Source organism: Panthera leo, chromosome A2 (assembly GCF_018350215.1).
Source record: "Panthera leo isolate Ple1 chromosome A2, P.leo_Ple1_pat1.1, whole genome shotgun sequence".
NCBI lineage: Eukaryota > Metazoa > Chordata > Mammalia > Carnivora > Felidae > Panthera > Panthera leo.
Window position 1 is genome coordinate 64,685,584 of NC_056680.1, and position 25,661 is coordinate 64,711,244.

General features: G+C 51.7%; 1 protein-coding gene across 5 annotated transcripts in view; it reads right to left on the reverse strand.

Moving 5' to 3' along the window:
* The window catches only part of GRB10 (growth factor receptor bound protein 10), a 191,161-nt gene that overhangs the window by 88,856 nt on the left and 76,644 nt on the right, over nucleotides 1-25,661 (reverse strand). For all 5 annotated transcript variants that reach the window (XM_042914000.1, XM_042913974.1, XM_042913990.1 and 2 more), the window contains one exon: nucleotides 3,591-3,681. In XM_042914000.1, coding sequence (XP_042769934.1) covers nucleotides 3,591-3,681 — 91 coding nt within the window. The remainder of the gene's footprint in view (nucleotides 1-3,590; nucleotides 3,682-25,661) is intronic.

Consider the following 25,661-nt stretch of genomic DNA (forward strand, 5'->3'; position numbering starts at 1 on the left):
TACAATCTTATTTAGTATTTTCTGCCTGACATCGTTTTTATTCTTCACATCCTGTTTTTCCTCCTTTCCTGGTGATGTCGGTTGTTTTTATTAAATACAGATTCCCTTATATCTTCTTCTGCTAGGTTACGAGTACAGATTTTACACATATTCTTTCATTAGTTACAATCCGTGTTTTAGATGCAGCTAAGATTTTAAAATACATACATAACTTAGTATACTTTTTCTTAACGTAGCCTCAAATCGTTTTACATTCTACTTCCCCCAACTGGGGTCTTATGATGACAGAATCACTCACGAAACAAACCTCACAAGACAGACACACACACACACACGCATGCATGCACGCGTGTGTGTGCTCCCAGGGTCTAATTATCATCCAACGTTCAGTTTAACCTTACTACTGTTCCCTACACTCCCGGCCTTATCTTACTGAAGTACAGCTTTCAATCAATCTTTCAGGGAAGATTGCCAGTCACAAATGTGCTCAATGTTTGCCCGAAAAAGCTTTATTTTGCTCTCAGTAGATGTCGCTATCCACTTTCAGGCAGACAGCCATTTCTCCCTCGACCCTCTGAAAACACCCCGTGTTATTTTCCGGCTGTGCCCAGGTTGGTTGTCAGTCCAAACGTCGTTCACGCACTGTGAAGTCTGCATTTCTCCGCAGATCTTCTCTTTGTCCTCCGTTTTCTAGATTCTTGCTAAATGCTTTTAGATGTGGATTAACCTTCCCCTTTCCTTTGAGTTCTCTGAGCACCCTCTGGGGCGCCCGGTGGCTCGGTCGGTTAAGCGTCCGACTTCAGCTCAGGTCACGATCTCACGGTTAGTGAGTTCGAGCCCCGCGTCGGGGTCTGCGTTGACAGCTCAGGGCCTGGATCCTGCTTCGGATTCTGTGTCTCCCTCTTTCTGCCCCTCCCCAGCTCTCACCCTCTCTCTGTCTCCAAAATAAGTAAACAGTAAAATATTAAAATGCCAATAACTGTTGGTGTAACAGCTCACTTCCAACACGTGGGCTCCTCACACCCACCTGTTTCTGTCATTTCTTCCCATCGTAGCGTCACGGTGTCCGGTCCTTCATGACACTCTTCTGTCATTCACCGCCCTGAGTGTGACACACACGCTTCCCTCGAAGCCTTTGATAGACTTCTCTTCGCTGCGTATGGAAACGCGACCTGCTGACTTGGGTGGCTCACTTCTCAGTAGGAGATGGAGAATCACCCGTCCTGCGGTGCAGCCAGGCTGAGTCCTTCTGACTGTCCTGTTTTACAAGCTCTGTGTGCAGAATTACTGAGGAGCGGAGGGAAAGGTGTTCAATGTCACAGGTGGAGACGCGTTCATTCATTCCCTGAGATCCTGCTTCAGGTGCAGGGATGCATCAGACCCTCAGCTTCAACTATGGGCTGCGGAGCTCCGGAGCAGGAGAGGGGATCTGCTCTGTTCCACGTGGAGCCCACCCTGCCTTCGGTGCGCAGCCCTCCCTGCCACCACCCGAGCAGACGTGACATCTACAGGATGCTTGAAAGTACACCTTGGATGTCGTCAAACCTTAAAGAAGCTTTAAGCTTCAAAAAGTTCTTTCAAGGGGCGCCTGGGTGGCTTAGTCGGTTGAGCAGACGCTCACGGTTTCGACTTCGGCTCAGGTCACGGTCTCACATTTTTGTGGGATCGAGCCCCATGTGGCGCTCAGTGCTGACAGCACGGAGCCTCCTTGGGACTCTCTGTCTCCCTCTCTCTCTGTCCCTCCCCCACTCTTGCTCTCTCTCTCAAAATAAACAGAGAAACGTTAAAAAGGAAAAAAAAAAGTTCTGGGGCACCTGGGTGGCTCAGTCAGTTAAGTATCTGACTTCGGCTCAGGTCACGATCTCACGGTTTGTGAGACCGAGTCCCGTGTTGGCTCTGCAAATAACAGTGTGGAGCCTGCTTGGGATTCTCTCTCTCTCTCTGCCCCTCGCCTGCACACGTACACACTCTCTCTCAACATAAATAATTTAAAACTAAATAAATAAGCTCCTTCTGTGTAAATTTCCTATCTAGTCAATTTTCTTGACTAAAGCGTTGACGTAGACTTGTGTATGAACATTAATACCAGAACTTAGATTATTTCACCTTAAATGAGACCACTGCTAAGCAGTGCAATGTAATAAATTAAAATTTTCCAAAGTTTCAAAGCCAACATTAACGATATTCCTCTTTCTTGTTACAAGTTTTTTAAAAGACGACCAGGAAAGTGTGCCTGACACAGAAAAGCCTGACTGTTTTATGAATCTTCTAACACTTGAGGAAACATCTCTTTGACTTCCTATGAAGCTCCCAGCTTTTATTTTTGCAACATTCCATCCTCTTTCTGCTTAAGCAATTTAAAAAACCTGATTATTCTAATTCCTCCCACCTCTAAACCCTACAATTTATTGGACTTAACTTCTGTAGGAATCCACACTGTGAGTCATGTGCCTTTTTCCTGGTCCCTCCCCCCAAACCAGACTGGGTCCCTTCTTGGGCTGCCCGCCCCATATCAAAGCATGTATCCCTAAGACCCAATTTGCTTTTAACCCGTCCTTTCTTTTCTACGATGATCCCATCAGAAATTAACACAAGGGGAACAGAAGAAATCACAGAAAGGTGGAGAATTACCAAGAGCACAGACACACAAAACCAGCCTAAGTGCAAATATGAAAATGCCAAAATCAGGGTGCCTGGGTGGCTCAGTCGGTTAAGCCCTCCAACTTCGGCTCAGGTCATGATTTCGCGGCTCGTGGGTTGCAATCCCACTTCGGGCTCTGGGCTAATAGCTCAGATTCTGTGTCTCCCTTGCTCTCTGCCCCTCCCCCACTTGGGCACACACCCTCTCTGAAAAGCAAATAAACATGAAAAAAAGAGTGCCAAAATCCACAAGATTTCACCATGGAGGAGCCCTGGATAGGTAACATCAAGTTGCCCTTAAGTTGCATCCTTAGATAAATCTCCGTAGAACTGACTGTGAAGTTTTGCCCACTGAACAGAAAGACAGCTTTCCCCTCGCTACCGTTAATTTATATGACAAACCCTGTGAGCGTTCCAAGCACCAAAAATCACCTCTCTGCCTTCTCCGATAGCTTAAGATACATCTTGCTTCCGGACGGACGACATAAATGGAGGGAAGACACAGAGAGGCTCACAGCTCAAGGCTCTGATGGCCAGATGCTTTAGCACGGGGTAGAGCTCGGGAACAGGGGCGTGGCGGGGCCACTGTCCCGCGCAATAGTGGCTCCCTGCAAAAGGAACACCGAGTCCTTTTTTGTCCAAGTGGAAATCCTCTTTGGAGGATCGCTTTCGGTTAGCAAAGACAAGTACGGAGGTAGGTCTTTCGCAAAAGCGAACTAGCGGAAAACGGACTTTCCAAAAGCAGGGGGCACCTGTATATGAAGATCTCACAGCCACGCATTTTCTCCCCGTTTTTGAATTTGTTTTCCTTAAAGGGGAGAAGAGCCAAGGCCAGAATCTTCTCGGATGAGGGGCAGGAACGATTTCTTGGCATACAGAGCCCCAGCACGTGGCAAAGTCACAGTCGGAAGGTAGGGCATCTGGGTCACCATGATTTTGTCGTTTCTTACCCTGGTGATTGGTGAGCCGGTCAGGCTGCGCTGGGAAGCCAGGTCCTGCCAGGTCTCGTGGGCTGACGGGGGGTGTCTGCTCCACCTGGTCCTGCAGAAGATAGGAACACAAAGGCTTCGGTCAAAAGTTCACACTTATCCACATCCACCATCGCTCGCATTGCCTTCTTCCTGTTTCTTCAATTTCTTTACCTTTCTAGTTCTCAAGGACAGTTGTTTAAAGTACACCGGATGGGGCACCTGGGTGGCTCAGTCGGTTAAGGGTCCGACTTCGGCTCAGGTCATGATCTCGTGGTTCGTGGGTTCAAGCCCTGCGTCGGGCTCTGTGCTGACAGCTTGCAGCCAGGAGCCTGCTTCGGGTACTGTGTCTCCCTCCCTCCCCAGCTTGCACTCTGTCTCTCCTCTCTCTCTCTCAAAAATAAACATTTTTAACGTAACATAACATAACATAAAGAAGTTAATCGTGAGAAGGTAACCACTCTGTTTAGCAAGGGAGTCAGGACAGAAGTTACTCTCTGTTTCTGGCTTCAACTGCTTTGCCTAAAGAGCAACTCAAAAAGAATTACTGTCAACCGCTGGATTTAAGCAATGAATATAAATAATTAGCATTCCAGGGAGCACACGCATTTTCTGCAACAATTACTGGTAATCAAGCCCCAGGCGGTCTGTTATCTGGTACGGAAACATCCAGAGTCTGCCTTATAATTGGCCCCCCTCTACCAAGCAGGAGGGCTCGGTGGCATTTTTTAAGATGTCAAGATGAGGACAACAATCTTAGGCAAAAGTTACAACAGCAATATTACGACCAGCTCCACAACTCTAGCAAAATGTCTTCATGAGACTCAGAACCAAGCCAATGAAAGACGCATTAAAATACGGGCAAAGAAAACGGGTCCTTTAAGATTTACACGCTTGTAACAAAATACTAGCAGGAATTAACCTGGGGTGGAAAGAGGTCAAATTTCTCTTCCAGATTTAAGAAATTTTGACCATGCACATGTATTACCTCTGTAATTAGCTTTTAGAACTCTGTCTGCAAAACACATCGGCTCTAAGAGTAATAATATGTTGGCAAAAATAACAGCCAAATTCATCAACCTCATCCCTACCTCTGCAGAGGAACCGCAGACTGCCTCGGGTGGAATGTTCCACGTGCCTGGGCACCTGCACCAGCCACTGTGCACAGAGCCTACACTGCCAGCGGGACTCCCACTTTACAGATGAAAACACTGAGGCTCAGGAAGGTTATGTCCACCTTACTACCCCTGCTGGGAAGGGGCATCCCGGGGATTAGAACCCAGGCAGTGGGGCTTTTAGATCCCAAGTGCCTTCCCACCAAGCTGCCCAAGAAACTCATTCACATTTTGAGGAAGTTGCTTTATCACCCGAATGTTCCCCCAGCAAATGGCTGCCTGTCCAGAGCCTGGGAGCATAGAAACGGATGGGCGATACTCTACGCCCTCCACCGTGTGCACGCTGACCGACACGTATACACGTGTGGGTGTGGTCAATGCAGTGCTGGGGGCCGCTCTCTAGAGCTGGGGAGGCAGATTCGGGGGCACTGGGGAGATAGTCCAGAAGGTTCAACCCACCGACATCTACCCCTCAGAAGGACGCGGCTCACTCCCTGGGGAGGCCCAGCCACCGTCACCCCTTCCCCCAGAAAATCTGGGCAAAACGGATCAAAGCCCCAAGGTGTGAGAGGATATTCTCACTGCTTCTCTCCCTCCAAAACAAACGGCGTTCTTTTTTTTTTTTTTTTTAAAAGATGTAATACTTGCTAACTATGAAAATCTAGATGCTAAAGAAAAGCACAAAGAAAAAAATCCAAATGAGCCTCTCTCCTCTCACCCGGGGATGGATCCTATCAGTTTTCGGTCTGTTCTCCCAGAGAGAAGACAAAATGCACAAACATGATACGTCTGTGCGCGACGTTTGAATTACTTACGGAGAACGTGTAGGGGACATCTGGACCACATGGGATTACAAATGATCCCGCTAAAAAACGGATTCAGAATCAAAGGACACACGTTACTGAATTTGAGCCTATCTTTCTGAAATCTCCCATGGCAACGGAGCATCTCAATCAGCACTTCCAAGCCCTGGACCACTCCCCTAGGCGGGTGTGCAACCTGACTTTAGTCCTTCAAGTGACATTAATCCATTCCATACTGGTGAGCATACGGTTAGTTAAGAACGGGTTTCTGGGGCGCCTGGGTGGCTCAGTGGGTTGGGCGTCTGACTTCGGCTCAGGTCATGATCTCACGGTTCCTGAGTTCGACCCTTGCGTCGGGCTCTGTGCTGACAGCTCGGAGCCTGGAGCCTGCTTCGGATTCTGCGTCTCCCTCTCTCTCTGCCCCTCCCCCTGCTCGTGCTCTGTCTCTTTCAAAAATAAACGAACATTAAAATAAATAAACGAGAAAGAAAGAAAGCAAGAACAAACGGAAGTTTCTGATTAGAAAAGAAGAGATGGGCTGGTCTGGAGGACACAAAGTCTGGAGACAAGAGGACACCACCAGAAGCCCCACTGAGGTGCTGAGGACGGAACTGGGCTGTTGGGGTTAGTGCACAAGGTGGTACCCTCGACCCCCAAATGCAGCAAAGCCTCCCCTTCCGGGTTCACCCCTCCCCCTCCGCTAGTGTCTGCCATTTCAGCCGGCATTTCCCCATCCAGCCGGCTCTTTGCCATCGGGATACGTATTTTTTCTTTCTTTCCCAAATTGTAAAACAAGCAGGTACGTTTTGGGGAAGCACAGAGCAGATGGAAAATAAAAATGAACCTGAATCCCACGACGGCAGGTGGGGTAAGTGATAGCTCTCCTGTGGACCCTGCACCACTACGATGCACGGCCAGACACTGGAAATCACACGGGGTCAATGATTTGGGGTTCTGCTGCCTTCCCCTCCCCGGTTAACACTACAAGATGCTTTTTTTTTTTAAATTTTTTTTTTGATGTTTATTTATTTTTTCCAGAGACAGAATGTGAGCAGGGGAGGGGCAGAGAGAGAAAAAGACACAGAATCGGAAGCAGGCTCCATAATCTGGGCTGTCAGCACAGAGTCCGACACGGGGCTCGAACCCACAAACTGTGAGATCATGACCTGAGCTGAAGTCAGACATCCAACCAACTGAGCCACCCAGGGGCCCCTATTTTATTTTTTTTAATGTCTATTTTTGAGAGAGAGAGAGAGAGAGAGAGAGAGAGGATGAGCAGGGGAGAGGCAGAGAGAGAGGGAAACAGAATCTGAAGCAGGCTCCAGGCTCTGAGCCATCAGCACAGAGCCGGACGCAGCACTCGAACCCACAAACAGTGAGATCACGACCTGAGCCAAAGTCAGACACTTAACTAAGCCACCCAGGCACCCGTACAAGATGGTATTTGAAAGCCTTGGTAAATACTGTTTTCAGATTCCAAACTACTCTAGTGAACACCTGCAGCCACTTGCAAATCTCAGCATCAAACAACAATCCAAGAAACACTTCTGTGCATAAAACTGTCCACATTTCTGATTATTTGCATCGGATCCCTGAAAACAGAACCACCGGGCCAAAGGTTTCATGCGCATTCTTGTTTTTGAATCTAGATACATTCTGTGAAACTCTTGTCTGTATTGCTTTATCCTTCCACCCAAAACAGAGAACCGCCCACTTCATAATATCTGTGGCACGCTGACACTGGTGATTTTTCTGGAATTTTTTTCTGGCCAATGCCGGAGGTAAACCGTGGCCTCGGCCTGTGGTTTTTGGTGCAGGTCTTAAATGCCGAAGTTGACCATTTCTCATAGCTCATTAGGCCTTTTTCTTTCTTCTTCTGAACTACCCTCAGACAGGTCAGCTAGACCGAGGGCACCGGGGCTTTCCGGGCGAGCCACAGCCCACCCACCCCTCGGGAGCTGAGCCCCTTGGGGCCAGTTACCTGGAGTCTGAGTCAACTGGTTCATCTGGAAAATGCGTTAAATGACCCCCCTCCAGAAGGTTTATTGGCAGAAGGTTTGTTTACACCCTGAAGTGCAAAGCCAGGGCCCAAGGCTTGGGAGAGCACCCCCCAGGGTGGCCTGTGGATTCCTCCGCCCACTGGAAACTCTGGTTTATTCCTCAAATCCTTCCAGGATGAGCTCTTCATGTGGTAAGAAACACAGTTGACTGCTATTCGCAGCAAATGCTTTTCCCATCCTGTCTGCCGTTTTAACTATACTTTTGATTCTCGCAAGTTCAGTTCAAGATAGGCAAGTGCCCTGACCTTTTCTTTTCAGTTCACTGCTGCCAGCTTGATAACTGCCCTTGCCCTCTCTCAAGGAATCTGGAGAGCATCCATGTATGTTCTACTTGGTTCCTTTTCTGACTTGATGTACTCTGACTCATCCCTGTCTCGGACGTTTATTTTGGTGGAAAGGACGCAGTGAGACCAGATACTGGCCCCAGTTCGCTCTGCCCTTTTGCCTGAGCTGGAAGGTCACCTTCATCCCACCTTATAATCTCCACACGTGAGAGCCTCAGCCACCCAGATCTGCTGGTTCCTGAGCCCCGGCCACACTCTCTGTATCACATCTTCTGACACATTTCCAGGGGCACAGGCTCGTCCTCCTCTTCCTTTTACATGAATTCCTCATTTTCTTCTAGAATTGCTTCCAGGGTTTGCTTAAATTATTAAAACATCTCTTCTGGGGGTGCCTGGGTGGCTCAGTTAAGCAGCCGACTTCGGCTCAGGTCATGATTTCATGGTTCATGGGTTCGAGCCCCACATCGGGCTCTGTGCTGACAGCTCAGAGCCTGGAGCCTGCTTTGGATTTGGGGTCTCCCCCTCTCTCTGCCCCTCCCCTGCTCATGCTTTGTCCCTCTCTCTCTCTCTCTCTGCTCTCTCTCTCTTAAAAGTGAATTAATGTTAAAAAGAAGAAAGAAAGAAAGAAAGAAAGAGAAAGAAAGAAAGAAAGAAAAAGAAAGAAAGAAAGAAAGAAAGAAAGAAAGAAAGAAAGAAAGAAAAGAAAAGAAAAGAATGGGGTGCCTGGGTGGCTCAGTAGGTTAAGCATCTGGCTCTTGGTTTTGGTTCAGGTCATGATCTCACAGTTCGTGAGTTCGAGCCCCGCGTCGCGCTCTGTGCTGACAGCTCAGAGCCTGGAGCCTGCTTCTGATTCTGTGTCTCCCTCTCTCTCTGCCCCTCCCCCACTCACACTCTGTGTCTCTCTCTCTCTCTCAAAAATAAATGTTAAATTTTTTTTTAAATTCTCTTCTATAGCATTTACTTACATATAAATGAGTAATTAGTACTCATTAGGAATACACGTGTTGGTGGTGAACCGTCTGGTGGAAATCAGACCACAGGTACGTGGGGAGAGGATAAACCAAGGGTAAGAGGGTCAGCCTTCCTACCACCCCCCTAGGCCCCACCCAGCCCGTCCCTCTGGGACACATAAGCCCCCGGGGCATCCCCTAAACCCATTCAGGCCCTAGACTAACCTGACACCACTGAGATATCTTTCTAGAATACAAGTAACTTTCCAGATTTAGCAAATAAAAATACAGGATGTCCCGTGAAACCGGCATTTCAGATAGACACCCTACCCGCTTTTTGGTGTAAGTATGTCTCAACTTACATGGGACTTCGCCTAGAAAGAAACAAAACAAAACAAAACAAAACAAAACAAAACAAGCTTTTGTAGTTTGTCTAAATTTAACTGGGCATCCTATACTTTATCTGGCAACTCTACACCTCAAGGACTGTCAAAATCCGACAGGGATGCATGACAAAGTACAGCAGTAAGAGCGAAATTTCAAAGCGTGGCTCATTTGCTCGTATATAAAACTCCCAGGTCAATAAAAACCGTCCTTCTAAAAACTGAACAGATAGACGCTTCAGTCAAGAGTCCTGTTATCCTGGGAAGCGAAAGCAGATGGAACAGTATGAGAGACGGTAGCGTTTGTAAAATACGGCCAGCAGGGAGAGGCTAACCGCCCCCAACCCCATGGCTCCGGAAGGTCAAGGCGCAAACGTCCCTCCGCTCTTCAAAGGCAAACAGTGGCCCCCGGCCAGGCTCAGGGTGATGAAAACCCGGCCAGGAGTAACAAGCCTGTCACTGTGCGGCTGGGTCTCCCAGGGCTCCGTTTTTCTGTTTGTCCGGGTGGGTTTCCCGTTCCAGATTAGCCAGCCTCCCCGGAGGGTCAGGGGCCGATCCTACAGAGCTTCCTCCTTGGCAGGAGGCCCGGGGCCTGGAGGGAAAGTCCAGGATTCTTCTCCGAAGGTGGCTGCTAGCAGCTACGGCTTCTTCAAACCCGAGCCCTTCGTCACTGGGCCATCTACGCCTCTGGGGAAGGTGGGAACCCGGGACAGTGAACCGAAGCCCCTTCAGTGGCCGAGCAGGTCACTTCACTGTCTGGGGCTGGACTGCCCCCCAGACCCGCGTGGCTGTAGAAACACTTTCCAGAGTTGGAAACGGACGTCCGGTGGAGCGGGGCAGACACACTGCCTCCGTGAATAGGAAGGAGAATGGCCTCCTGCAGCGTAAAGCTGTGCTGAGTGATTTTGTTCCGAGCTGGGAGGGCCGGGGGTATGAGCCTGCAAGGTCAGCCGCAGCCGGCATGCCGGTCCTGGAGCCCCCGTGGGACGTGCCGATGGGGCACGGGGAGGCGGAGGATGGGATGAGGCATGGATCGTCCAGCTGGACTGTGCTGTCTTCTAGAAAGTTCCTTCGTGAGCCATACTTCTGGGAGTTGCAGGAATGCGCCCGCCCCCCCTCCTCGCTCCTCCAGGCCTCTTGCTGGCCCCAGGCTGGCTTCTCCGGACCCCTCCAGGCCCTCCCTGAGATACTCTTCCTCTCTCATTGGGCACATGCCCGCTGCACACAGGCAGGTGCTTAACCTACCTCTCTCTGCCAATGGAGCACTGATGTTTCATTTTATCTATTTATTTTTTTCAACATTTATTCATTTTTGAGAGACAGAGATGGGGGGCGGGGGCCAGAGAGAGGGAGACACACGATCCGAAGTAGGCTCTAGGCTCTAAGTGGTCAGCACAGAGCCCGACGCAGGGCTTAAACTCACGGATGGTGAGCTCATGACCTGAGCCAAAGTCAGTCGCTTAACCGACTGAGCCACCCAGGCACCCCAAGAACCCAAGGTTTTAAAGGTTATATGTAAAGGGTGCCTCGAGCCGGGGTCTGAGCCTGGTAGGCCTGGCTGTCCATGGGGTCAGACCCCACCCCAGAGTAGCGCATGAGCCTCTCCAGGCAGAATGCAAACTCCCAGGCCCATGGGCCCGCAAGGCCCTCATTTCAAAGGTGGGGCTGAGTCTGAGCTCCTTACCTCAGGTGGTTTGCTTACACAGAATATTCCAGGGGCCACCTTCCTGGCCTGGCTTCCCTCCAGCTCAAAGGCACAGTTCACAGCAGGCATGCCTCCCCATCCTGCTCTGCCTGGGGATTCTTCACTATCTGGAATGTTCTCCGCCCTGTCCTCCACACACACCATCCACTCATCCTCAAGGCCTGAGAAGCTGCTTCCTTCAGGCGCCTTCTCTGACAGCCCAGATGAAAATGGCCCCATACCCCTCGTCCTGCTGCACTCTTTAATTCAAAGTGGGAAGTAGGAGGGCGAGCTGACCAGCGCGTGCCCCTTGTCCCTGACGACCCCAGATCTGGGGCAGGGACGCCTCTGCCCCCCCGGGGAGGCAGTGAGGGTGAAGGCCAGGGTGGAAGGAATATCACGGAGCACTGTCACCAGGGCACGTCCCCACCTGCATAAGCCTGGCAGGACACACTTTCCGTGAGACGCATCACAGCACGGCCTGGGCACACACAGGGCCTGACTCCACACACGTCAGCTGCCCCCGCATCCTGTGACAAGCGGGGCTTCAAATAAATCGGTGCCCACGCTGGCTGCCGAACGCACAAGAGGAACACCGCTCTCGAGACAGAGACTGGGCGGTTTGAGCAGTTCCTTATCTGAATAAAAATACAGGACCAACGCACGCGTGCCTCAGAGAACACGTGAGTGTAACGGTCAGCGCGGTATCTGCTGGGTAACAAATGGGAGCGTACTGCTGAAGGCCAGACTCCGGGGTCAAATCCCAGTCTCCCACCTGTCAGTGTGAGACTTTGTGCAACTGTGTGCTTCCTTGGGGCAGACTGGCAGCTTCAAACGTTGGCTGGGGGGAATAAATTCAGGCGATGAAAACCAAGGACTTGTCCAGCAAGGAAAGGTTCCAGGTGTCCGTGAACAGCAGGCACCGACACAAATACTAAACAGCTGGGACAAGATGTCTGTAAGAGACGTCTCTGTCTCCAGTGGGCGTCAGGGCTGTGTCCTTGGCCCCACGCAATGTACAATCTTTTCAAGGACCTGAATGAAGGCACAGAAGGTGCCCTTAATTACTCTAAGATAACCCAACATTAACACCACCTGGTATGGAACGAGGGGATTCAAAATGTCTTCACCCAGTGAGGATGCTCCATCAAAACCCATGAGCTGAAATCCTAATGCAGAAAGATTTCAAATGCTACAGGTACACCAGGGGCACCTGGGGGGCTCAGTCGGTTAAGCATCCCACTCTTGGCTTCTGCTCAGGTCATGATCTCACTGTTCGTGAGTTCAAGTCCTATGTCAGGCTTTTCACTGGCAGCACAGAGCCTGCTTGGGATTCTCCCTCTCTCTTTCTCTCTCTCTCTCTCTCAAAAAAAAATAAATAAACTTAAAAAATAAAAATAAAAATAAATGTCACAGGGACACCAAACCCGGAAACAAACAACAATGCATGAGAACAGCGTGGGCAAGGGGAAGGGGCTGTCCAGGGAGGCCGGCCTGAAAATGCAGTGAAAGCCAAGCCAGAGGGGCTCTCCCGGCCCTCCCACACCCTGCCCTGCGCTGCCCTGGCAAATGCCACCGCTAGGGCCTTGTCCCACCAGGCGGCCCCCTCCCCACCCACTGCAGCCCACCAGCTGGTGAGGTCACGGGTCCCTGTCACATGCAACAAGCCAGTGCTTCTGAAGCTCGGTATGTGAAACACAGTCACTCTGGGTCTTGTCACTTGATACAAAACACAGGTAAAGGTGTAAGACAAATCGGAATTCAATTCTAGAAGGGAACGCACTTACAGTCTACTGTAAATTCCCCGCATCCAATGCCCACGTCACTCTATAACTTCCAGACGGACACAGTTAGGGGTGGTCAAGATTTCACACTGGGCCTCCCTCCAGCTACAGACGATCACCAATTTTCATGAAAACGGACTAATTTTTCAGTAATTACTCACCACGCCAGCCCTCCTGTGTAGTGAGAGTAACGCTTCCTATTTATATGGTACTGATGCAAGCTGCTGACTCAACCACACACATACCTGGATCTACACTCATCAGAGAAACAAAACCTCGTCTCCAAAAGAGGACACCAAGCGTGGCAGCGACAAGACCACTATTTAGAGAACCGTCCGATTTCCATGAGAACTTCATTGCGCCCAAGCACCACAGACCTAAACAGACAGACTGCCCCATAAACACCATATTGAGACACTTCCTTCTACACAATTAGCTCTAAGTGTCCTGATCCTTGACGTCATAAAGTGAAAGTAGCGGACGAATTGCCTTTCTTTCCTTTTTTTTAATGTTTATTTATACTTGAGAAAGAGACAGAGAGTGAGCAGAGGAAGGCAGAGAGAGAGAGGGAGACACAGAATCTGCGACGGGCCCCGGGCTCGGAGCTGTCAGCACAAGAGCCCGACGCAGGGCTCGAACTCACAGTCTGCGAGATCACGACCTGAGCCCATGTCGGACGCTCAACTGACTGAGCCAGCCAGGCGTCCCTTTTTTATTTACTTTTTTTTTAAGCAGCTTTACTGGGACAGAAGTTACACGAACATAAATGTAATCTGCGCATCTGTGTGCCATCCCACGAATGTCAGTGTAATTACAGCACTCGTATGCTTATCACCACCATCTAAATTTAGAACGCTTCCATCACCCTACAAACAAACCTTGTGCCCAGAGCCTGTCGATCCAAACGCACGGCTTCCCCCAAATTCCCTTTGCCGCCTCAATTTTCTTCCCGTCTTTTGATCTGGCGTGCCCACCTCAGTGAGGCAGCCCGCCTCATTGGCTAAGAACGCTGGCTCTAGGGTTTCTAGAAATCAGTAGTTGAGTAGCCTGGGGAAGACCACTAGAGCTCACCGTGTCAGGGTTTGGAACATTCAGGGTGATCGCGCATGTGAAGCGTCACGGTTAAGTTCCTAGTGGCTGTTTTCACGGACACCACGACTCATCCGGCTGTTACGGCCGCCTCCCTCACCTCCGTCTCCCCCGACCTCCTCCGTCGCCTCCACCTGCTCTGCCTCCAAGACCCCCGTCTTCACCTCCTTCATCACCACCTGTAGCGTGAGAACCGCGAGAAGGGCCACCTGTGCACAGCTGACGGCACAGCGAACCCGAGGTACGTAGGTGACTAGATGGCGCGCGTTCAGGTCACGTGGGTCCGACTCCCTTGGAGTTTTCTCTTCCTGCAGCGGGTCCCACCGACGGCAGAGCGGCTTCTGATACCGTGTCCCCGGCAGGAGACCCCAAGTGCACAGGCAACAGGATCCCCGGGCTGTGGACTCGCTCACTCAGCCGTTCGTGAAAAGAACGGGAATAGCTTCCGGGAAGAAGTGGGCCCCACCAAGTCCCTAAACCCACAGGGCTCACGGAGCTTCTGCCCCTGACTCAGCCCTGATCCAGAACCCTGCCGGCCTCCTCGGCAGCCCCCAAAGGACAAATCCCCTCTTCCCGTGTGCGAGGCCTTCTACCCGCATCCGGGACTTTAATTCTGGACGTGCCGACCGGGGGACGCACGGAGCACAATTGAGAACTAGCTGTAAGTGGCCAGTAAGCAGGCCCAGGCTGTGCGGCAGGAAGGAGATGGGAGGTAGGTGGGCCCAGGGACAGGGGGACAGCTATCACACCGGGGGCGCGGGCCTGGAGGTCAGAGGTTGGGGCCCCCATGATTTCACAAGGGGGGGGGCTCTGTGTCTCAGGAGCTCTAGTGAAAGGGGGGTGAGTTCCAGCCGATACAGTGACTGTGGCTCAGAGAAGAAGGCAAACGTCTCAGGGGGCATCATTCCAACTGGTAAGAAGCATGATGGCAGAAACACTCCACCGTGGCCACAGCCCCATGTTTCCTGTGCCCCTAATTCTCCCGCCCACTCTTGCTTTCGTGAAGGCTGATGGTTTTCCAAAGTCATTCACTTACCGACTTTAGAACAACAGGGGCCCCTGCCCAAACCACAACGCTGTTATCAGCTTTTTAATGGCTATTTCAGTCACCCAAGGGGATCTCTGGGACTCTAGAGAAGGTCAATGGGAGGAAGATGAAGGCCACGCAGGTTTTCCCAGGCTCTCTGGGAAGGGAGCACGCCCCTCCCCGGCGGGAGTCACTGGTTCCCACCCACACACGCCGTCTGCCCAGGCGCCGGGCACCCCTCCCACCGGGGGGCTCCCGGTGGGGGAGCCAATGAGTCAGAGTCGATGGGCACTTGCCCAATGACCGGGTCACCCGGTGCTGCATGGCTGCCCACATATTACTTAACACAGAAGAGCAAACGTAGGTTCTGCGTGTGATACGAAACAGGAAGGACAGGGGCGCCTGGGGGGCTCGGTCGGTTGAGCGTCCGACTTCGGCTCAGGTCATGATCTCACACTCCGTGAGTTCGAGCCGCACGTCGGGCTCTGTGCTGACAGCTCGGAGCCTGGAGCCTGCTTCCGATTCTGTGTCTCCCTCTCTCTCTGCCCCTCCCCCACTCACCCTCTGTCTCTCTCTCTCTCTCAAAAATAATAAACATTAAAAACAACAACAACAACAATAAACAGGAAGTCCTGAAGGCCTCCCTATTCATTAAAGCATCTCTGCACCAGGCCCCTGGCATGCCCTTTTGTCCTCCTCTATCCCCAACCACCCTCAGAAAGGAGGCATTATCATGGTGGCCTCCGTGGTGGCATTACCACGGAGGCATTACCACAAGATGACTTAATGGAGGCCTGGCTGCTCGCCAAGGCAGATCCCCTGAGGATACCCCGCTTTCTGCTACACACGCGGTTTGTCCTCTGGGACCCACCCCCCTCCCTTGTGAAAAGGATAATGAACAGAGACCAAAACATCTGCACGTACTAAAATAGGGTGAATTTGCTAGGGGCACCTGAACTGTCTTCAAGGTCCACGGTGACTTAGCAGTCTGGGAAGTGAGACGATACGGAAATCACCGAGCTGCTAATTAATAAGGCTGCCAATCTCAGCCCTCACAGTGCTTCCCGGGGATCGGGCAAAACGCAACACGGGGAATGAGAACAATCCGACAGTGAAACCACAGACTTCCCAGTGGAATCAAATAGGTTCTGACTCTGCCCCAGCGAGCCCTGGCTGGCCAGGACTCCAAGTTCTGGAAGAGAGGCATCATTCCAGGTGTCCCACCTGCTGTCCCCGCCCCTCCCCTGCGCATGCACAGACTGACTGTGTGCTGAGGTTCAAGGGACCAGGCCAAGAGGCCACGTAAGAGCGGAACCCCTCCTGGAGGCAAAGGGAAGGAAGTCCCCCAGCTGCATACAGACGTCAACCAAAGGACAGAGCACAGGTGCTAACAAAAGGCGGTGCGGTGCCCTAAGCCAGCACAGCTTGGACACGGAGGTGATCTGGTTCAAAGTCCTGGTGACCTGGTCGTGGCAACCATCCCTCAGCGTCTCAAGGCTTGAGCTGCCTCGTCTGAAACGTGGATCACGATCCTGAGGCATCCCTGACGGGGCGCACAAAACCCCTGCGGACAAGCGCCCCGACTTCTTTGTCTCAAAGCTTCCCGCTTGCTCTTGGCCACACCGGCCCCTGCAACATCTACACTCGAACCTCAGGCGGCGAACCCCGTGCCGCGCTGTCGCAACAGTCAATGGGGTCGGCGCTATCCCCACATAGCGGGTGCACGGCCCAACCACACCGCGTGCCCCCAGTTAGCAGAAGGAGAAGAGACATCCTCTTCCTCGAACTCTTTAATGCTGAATTTCAAAACTGGAAAGGGCTTTCATTTGTCCTGGTTGACCAGGAAAAAGCCCCAGGGTTTAATATGATGTAATCCTTGGTGGCCCTTCCTCATTTCTACGGCCCTCTGGCCAAGCCTGGGGCAGAGGGCCAGGGGTGAATGGCAGCCCGGGGCCATGAATCTGGAGGCAGGAGGAGGTAAGCTGAGGCTGGCAAAGAGCTCCTGCCTGGGTCCCCACGCCGCACCTCAACCTGGTGTGACACTCTTCAGGGGGCAGATTCGAGAGCAGGGAAGGGCAGAAAGAAGCTTCCAGAAGCATGCTGAAGGGCATGGCTGTCAAGTCGGGGTGCCGCTCCCTTGAGGCGTATCTCCCACAGGGCTTTGTGCAAAGCAAGTGGCCAAGAAAGAGCGAATGACCCCCAGGACCCCGGGAGCTGCTGGCGGCCACTACACGAGATGCGGTCAGCCCTTCCCTGAGGCTGGGGAGGACTGCGGGCTCCCAACCCCCGCATGGGTCACAAAAAGCGGTTCATCACATCCTCTGTGAATGAAAACCCTCGCTGTGATGTGAGCCAAATGTTTATAAATCACCCCTGTGACAAACTCTAAGCTTCCGTGCAAATAAACTCACTCTCTGCACCTGTTTCCTCATCTAGAAAGGGAGGTCTTTGGACCCCATGATCTCTATTATTTCTCTTCGGCTCCTAAGCTGGTTCTGCACACTCCCTAACAACGCGGTGAGCCTAACCTAGTCCCAGAACCAGGGTTAAAACATGCCACCTGTCAAGACGGGAGTATCAGGACGGAAGGGACCCTCTCTCCTTAAATAACTAAAACACTGAAAAGAGTTTTCATGCACGTTGGACGACAGGCGGCACGGGATCGTATCCCTGACAGAGACAGACAAACGAGATCAGCCCGACCAGTGCCCCACTCGCTGCCCGGAGAGCTCCCCATCCACAGCACCAGGAAGGGGCCCCATACCACACTCGGGGTCCTTCTAGGAGACAGAACGCAGGGTTCAGGGAAGCCACGGGGACCTGCACGGGGCACCGGGCAAGGTGTCAGCCGAGTATTGGCTAGTGCGCGCGTGCCAGGAAACTGTCAGGCCAGGGAAAGAACCACCAGAAAGGAGCAGCCAGAAGGGGGCGCCTGGGGGGCTCAGTCGGTTAAAGCCTTTGACTTCGGCTCAGGTCAAGATTTCGCACTTCATGGGTTCAAGCCCCGCATCAGGCTCTGGGCCGACAGCTCGGAGCCTGGAGCCTGTTTTGGATTCTGCGTCTCCCTCTCTCTCTCTGCCCCTGCCCTGCTTGTGCTTTCTCTCTCTCTCTCAAAAATAAACATTAAAAAAAAAAAAAAAGATATCCCCCCCCCCCCCCCCATATTTAACTCAACACAGGGGCACCTGGGTGGCTCAGTTCAGTTGAGTGACTCTTGATTTCTGCTCAGGTCATGATCCCTGGGGTCGTTGGATCGAGCCCCACGTCAGGCTCTGCGCTGGCGCGGAGCCCGCTTAAGACTCTCTCCCCCACCCTCTGCCCCTCCCCCACTCACATGCATGCTCTCTCTCTAAAAAATAAAATAAAATGAGTAAAGTTTAAAGCAACACAAAAACAAAAAAACCAGCCCTCAGCTACGTACGGTTCACCACGTCTGACACCCAATTCAAAACCAGAAGGTGTGAAGAGAAAGATGGGCCCGTCACCATAGAAGATGTCAACCGAGAGACACAGACCGAGGAGGTCTAAGACGACACCGGACAGGAGGGACAGTCAAACAGTCCAGAGAGATATGCTCTGTGTTTCCAGAGGGACAGCAACTGCCATCCTGACAGAGACCAAATCCAACCTCCAGAGATGAACACCCCCCCCCCAGCCCAGGATAGGACGTCCTCCTCCCCAGGGATGAGCTCTGAGGGGGGCCCGGGGTGCTCTCTCTCAACTGATGCCCGAGGGCAGTGGTCTGGGAGACCTGGGGCAGGAGAGCCCCCATGAAGACACAAGAACTGTCCAGAATGAAGCACCCGGAGGAAACGCAAGGGCAGAACTCAGCCAAATCTAGCCCCATGTGGGCGGCGGGGAGGGGACGCAGGTTTGGGACCAGACAGAGCAAAGCAGGACCCGGACCCTTCCACTTCCAGCCATCTGAGCCGAGCAAGATAAGTCAACGGAAGTCTCCGGGCCTCAGGGTCCCCACAGGCAAACCTGGGTAACAGCACCCACTTCAGAGGGCCTGCTGGGGGAGATCGAGTCAGGCGAGGTACACAAAATCCTAACACAGACCCCAACGAGAAGACACCCCACTCCGTTACAGCTCAGGAGGGGTCGGGGACAGCGTGGGGAGTTGAACTCACCCCTGCATACCTGGAAAGCAGCTGCGAGTAAGAAGCCCCAGTGAGTGACAGCAAGGACGCGGGGCCGGCCAGCCTCCGTCACAGAAGGTGCGGTTCCCAGCCCTATGAGTGAAGGCCTTATGCTCAGGAGAAGACGGGGCCAAGCGTGTACGTGTGTGCGCGCACATGCATGCGTGTGGAAATACAGGCGTCACAAATTCGGAACGAGCGCAGCCACAGATAGTCTACAGATGTTGCGACAGCCCGGCCTTTTCCACAAAACGTTTCTTCCCCCAAAGGCCCCCTGCGAGGTCATGATCCCTGCGCGTTATCAGATAGTCTCCAGAGAGACTATCTTCCCGTGTCAGTGGACCCGCGACAGGTTTCACGAAGCTGCTTGTTGGCACCTGTACCCGACGTCTCCCTGTCTAAAGCTGGGTTCCTGGCCTGCCAGATACCCAGATCCATGTAAAATCCCAATACACGGAGGGCACCGGGGTGGCTCAGTGGGGTAAGCGTCCGACTCTTGATTTCGGCTCAGGTCATGAGTTCACGGTTCAGGGATTTGGGCCTTGTGTGAATCCAGTGTGGGGCCTGCCTGGGATTCTCTCTCTGCCCCTCCCCTACTTATGTTTTCTCTCGTGCACTCAAAAATTAATAAACATTAAAAAATAAATAAATAAATAAATAAAATAAAATAAAATAACATAAAATAAAATAACATAAAATAAAATAACATAAAATAAAATAACATAAAATAAAATAACATAACATAAAATAAAATAGAACCAATACACAGACTCCATAAGCCTGCCCCTGGCACCAGTCCTGAGGAGAGCCGTGAAAGAAAACACCGAGGTCCCGACAGCACCATCACATGACCCTGTTCCAAACGGGCTCTAAAAGATGTTTCTGGAAACATAGCAGGTCCAGCCCAGGCCGCCCCAGCACAGACCCCTCCCACTGCCAGGCAGCCTCAGGCCCTAGGGAGCCCAGAGAGACGCAGACGCCCAGGTCACCTGCACAAATGTCACAGCCCAGCAGGCCAAGTGCCAGGCTACCAGACGGGACAGGCTCCTGCAATGGTGTTCGCCAGGTGACCACAGCGTCCGGGAAGAGGGCAGTCTGTGCCCACTCAAAGGCTGGACACCTGGCTGGCCAGGAGGGTGATGGATGGACAGAGGAGAGGAGAGTTTGTGCAATGGGAAGGTACATAATTATATTGAAACTTCTGTATTCTGAAATGCTGGCATGCCACTGGTCCCCAGAAATACTTCAGTGACCGCCGGCCAGCCACCCCTCAGGCAGGTGCCCGAGCCAGACGAAGAGTCAGCCACAAACTCTTCCTGCTTCGCATTCCAGACTGGTTACCACATCCTGATAACTCGGCCTTCTAAATAGACTTCGACTCACTTCTCGTACGGCCACTGCAGTGTCCTAGCCTCGGGTGCCCCCGTCTCACCCCGAAGCCCTCGCTCGGACAGTAGCTCCGAGGTGATCCTGGTGTCTGGATCCCACACCGAGCAGCACAGGCCGAGGGTGGAGCGAATCCCGCGCCACCACAGGGAACGGCGTCTAGCCCAGGGATTTGTGCGTCTGCACCCTCGATCCTCACCCCACACCTGGCATTTCCGTCTCAGAAGACCAGAGATCTAAGAACAGAGACCTCACTTTACTCCAAACGAATTTGCTCATGAGGAGGATTTCCTGCGGGCGTTAACCCCCAGGTCACTGGGAGCCTAAGACCTACCACACCCGCGCTGGCCATCAGCCGGGGAAGTCGTGAAAGCAGGAATCTCAGTACGAGAAAGCTTTTCAGAACAACGAAACGACGTCTGTGATTACCAATCGACACCTTTATCCTCCTCGAGACTAGAAAATCTTAACCAGCACGGCAGAGTTCTGGGCCTACCTGACCACAAGGCTTCGGAGAATCTGACACCTGACCACTTGGTCACCTAAGGAACAGACAAATACAGCCAATCTGCAGAGAGAGTCACCTGTTCAACAATCGTCTACCGAACACCCATTCTATGGCCAGCACATGAGCCCTTAAAGGACAGATCCTGCCCTCTCTGCCTTATATGTTACCTGGACAATACAGATAGTACACGACTATCATACCAGGCAACATACTAATTTATAATTTAAGAGGACGGCGCCGTAGAAGAATACAAGGAACGCACAGAGCAGGGTAAGTGGGAGGAGGAAGGTGTGACTGAAACAAAACAGGAGGGGTGGTCTCACTGAAAAGGGAGAGGGAGGAACAAGGCCCTGCTGGCAACGGCAAGGTCCTCGGTCCAGACAGACGCGGCAGCCTGTGTAAGGCGACTTCAATGTCTTCACCTTGATCGTGACAAATCCGGACAAGTATGCCACAGGCCAGCCAGCTTCCCCATGAAACAAACATCTGACCCAGCTTCTTCTATTCCTTTTTTTTTTTCTTTAATCTTTATTTATTTTTGAGAGAGATACAGAGACAGAGTGCGAGCAGGGGAGGAACAGAGACAGAGGGAGACACAGAATCCGAAGCAGGCTCCAGGCTCCGAGCTGTCAGCACAGAGCCCGATGGAGGGCTCGAACTCACAAACCCCAAGTTCATGACCTGAGCCGAAGTCGGACGCTTAACTGACTGAGCCACCCAGGCGCCCCTCAGCTTCTTGCATTTCTGACCCACGTTGGGATTTTCTACCAATAACGAAAAGGTCTTGTTTTTCCTAGAAGTTTATGCTCCCTTTATGGTTTATTTTCTATTTTTTTAAGCCCCACTGCCAAGTGATCAAGTTCCGGTCCGTGCATCGTAAGCGGGCTCCCACGCACCTAGAAAGAGCTGGCAGAGACCCCCTTCTCCCTCCTGTCCCCGAGCCAGTGCCATGGTGGGGCTGAAAAGTTTCTGCGGAACCACGGCAGCCAGAGCGAGCTGCAGGCACAGGCAGGGAATCCACCTGCAGAAAATGCCACGCCAGGTTTCCTAGCACTTTTCCAGAAAACCTAACCAACCCCACGCACAATGACAGCGAGTTCAGTAAGCAGAGAGGCTAAAACATCAGCCAAGTGTTTATCTTTTCCTTAAACATCAATTACAGGAAAAGTCTGCAGAGGCTGAGAATAATGCTAACCTTCAATTAACAGCAACTTTAAACACTTTTTTTTTTTGGTGTCTTCCTAATTAGTAAAAAATTAGTAATCATTTTTATTTCTTTTAAGTTCATTCATTTTGAGAGAGAGACAGAGCACACCCGAGGGGAAGGGGCAGAGAGAGGGGGACAGAGGATCCACAGCAGGCTCCGTGCTGTCAGCGCAGAGCCTGACGCAGGGCTCAATCTCACAAACCCTGGGATCAGGACCTGAGCCGAAACCAAGAGTCCAACGCTTAACCGACTGAGCCGCCCAGGTGCCCCGATAGTTAAGAATCTTTAAAAGACTCAACCAACAGTCTGTGGCCCCTCTTTGCAGGGGAGCAGGGGAGCGGGCCCTGTCTACCCCCACTTGCCAAATGAGGCACAGGGAGCAGAGGACACTTTGCCCGGGGAAGGAAAAATCCCTTGTAACAATAAAGGGATCCACGCACGCTACTCTGAAATTCAGCGTGAACTAAGTATCATGCAGGAATGATTTAAACCTACCCGAAAGAACAAACACTTAAATAGGAAATTAAACAGGTTTAAAAGCTCATGTTTTCACTATTCCACATGCTGTATTAAAAAGGAAGAATTCTGGGGGCGCCTGGGTGGCTCAGTTGGTTAAGCGTCCAACTTCGGCTCAGGTCATGATCTCGCGGTTCGTGAGTTTGAGCCCCGCGTCGGGCTCTGTGCTGACAGCTCGGAGCCTGGAGTCTGTTTCAGATTCTGCGTCTCCCTCTCTCTCTGCCCCTCCCCTGCCCACGCTCTTTCTCTCTCTCTCTCAAAAATAAATAAACGTTAAAAAAAAGAAGCTGAGGGGTGTATGGGTCCTGATATATAGGACACAGAACTTCAAACACTCAAGGGCAAGATGGGGTGCTTACAAGGGAAGCAGCTGACCCGTGCGCATCACCCAGGTGCACGCCAGGCCCCTTTCCGGCTCCAAGCACCCATGACATTTCTCAAGAAGTCGTGTCCGCTGCCTCCCTGCCCAGCTGGCTCTCAGTTCACACCGCCGACCCAACAGCACACACCAGTGGGCTACACTGTGGCCTTGACGGGTACGTGACAAACACTGAGCCTTTACAGCTCAAGAGGCAGCCAACGCGAGCAAACACGTACCTTCTAGACGTGATTCCATAATGACCCAGAGGCAGAGGCTAACCAGAACGCTGATCTGGGAAGTTCAGTCTCCGCAGGATGGAGAGTCGAAAGAACACGGATTTCTGGGGGGGACTGAATCACCATGGCGAGGAGGAGGAGGAAAACAGAAGCGGGATACTGGGGTCTGGCCCTAGACAGGTGTTTCTTGGAAGGAGGCAAATTCACTGGCCTCTGTTCCACCGTGGCTCTGGACCTTGCTGGACAGGACATGAATTAAGCACCCCTGGCTCTCCATCACTCAATCGGCCTGCAGGCAGGAACCAAAGACAGTGCCCAGGAGCAGGAAGGCAGAGTGGAGAAGGACTTGGGCCCACGGCCCCACCGCGACCGTCGAGGCACACGCTGTGTGACAGGAGCACACGATAAAAACAGCACGTGGAAAGCACTCAATAAGTACAGCTGTTTTTTAGAATTATTGTAGAGCTGTCATTTCCCTCAAACTATCCAGAAGAAATCGAAGACGTCAAGCCCACACCTAAGGGGATGACCTTATTTGAAAAGAAGATGCGTAGGCAAAAAATCAGCATTCAGAGTAGAACAAGCCTGTCTCTCTCTCCAATCAAAAAATATATACTTGTAGGGGCGCATGGGGGGCTCAGTCGGTTGAGCGTCCCACTTTGGCTCAGGTCACGATCTCACGGTTGGTGAGTTCAAGCCCTGCATCAGGCTCTGAGCTGTCGACACAGGGCCCACTTGCTTTGGGTCCTCTGTCTCCCTCTCTCTCTGCCCCTTACCCTCTCATTTTCTCTCTCTCTCTCTCTCAAAATAAATAAGAAAACTTTAAAAAACTAGGGGCGCCTGGGTGGCTCAGTCGGTTAAGCGTCAGACTCCGGCTCAGGTCATGATCTTGCAGTCGGTGAGTTTGGGCGCATGTCGGGCTCTGCACTGACAGCTCGGAGCCTCGAGCCTGCTTTGGATTCTGTGTCTCCCTCTCTCCCTGCCCCTGCCCCACTCGTGCTCGTCCCAAATATAAACAGTAAAAAATTTTTTTAATTACAAATATAATTAGAAATTTAAAATATATATATATATATACTTCAGAAATTTTTATTTATGTTTATTTACTTATTTATAGCATTTCACTGGTTTCCAGACATTCTCTCATTTTGACGTTTTAAAACACACACATCTTCCAGTTGATCCACATTTAAGGATCATACTTGGTCATCTTTCTCTTCATTTTGACTGGAAAGCGGTCATTAAGTTGACCCCTTATCTCAGGGCATTTTAGGATCAAAGACATAAATGCAAAATCCCAGGGTACACACTGAACATTTCATCACAGAGGCTCCGAGAACTAAACCCAAGTTGCCCTGAAAATACCTTCCCTCGTGGGTCTCGGGCATGAACACACTCCGGTAGCTACAAAACGTTAAGAAAAACAAGCCTCCGTTACTCAGCAGAGAGTAATGGCCTCTTTGCCTTGATGCTACTGTCATCTGGAAAGGGGACGTCGTGACAGGTAACATCCAAGTCAAGTCCCTGGACGAGGGCCAGCACGCTGCCAGCGACTCGGTTTTCCCATCTTTAAAATCGGTGTCACGAAGGTCGTACCTCACAGGGCTGGTGGGCGGTTCAATGGAAGAACCCAAAACAAGTGCACCCAAGTGCTGAGTCTTTTCCCCGCGACCCCGACCCCGACCCCCCCCCCGCCCCGGTACACTGCCATCTGTCAAGTCCCCAGCTCTGGGCTGTAGACCATTCACGTGACCTGTCAGGAAATGACGCGGGTCCCCACTGGTGCCCACGAAGCACACTGTTGACACAGACCCACCCGGCTGGTTTCGCACCTGTCTGTCACCCCACGGCTGGGATCTGCGCAGACAGTGCTGGCCTCCAGGGACCCCAACCCCCAGCCACGCTCCACCTGGGACCAAATTGGTCACAGCTGCTCCCAGCGTTTAAAGGAAAGGGTTTTCAATGGATCTGAAAGTTAGGAAAAGTATAAACACGCGTGCTATTTACCAACATGTCGTTGACTAAGTACAGTTCCAATAAACTAAACCAGCTCAGTGCAGTTTGCCAGATCAGAAAGCAAATGGGTTTCCAAACCAAATGCCGGTCTATTTTTTTTTTTTTTAATTTTTTTTTAACGTTTATTTATTTTTGAGACAGAGAGAGACAGAGCATGAACGGGGGAGGGGCAGAGAGAGGGAGACACAGAATCGGAAGCAAGCTCCAGGCTCTGAGCCATCAGCCCAGAGCCCGACGCGGGGCTCGAACTCACGGACCGCGAGATCGTGATCTGAGCTGAAGTCAGACGCTTAACCGACTGAGCCACCCAGGCGCCCCTATTTTTTAAGTGACTATCCTGCAATCGCTTCAAAGACTTGAAAAGACCATAATCAAATTTACACACATATCGCAAAAGCACTTAAAAATTTCATGTCTAGGGAAGAAACGTACACTCTTTTTTTTAAAGTTTATTTATTTATTTTGAGAGAGAGAGAGAGAGGGAGAACATGAGCGTGCAAAT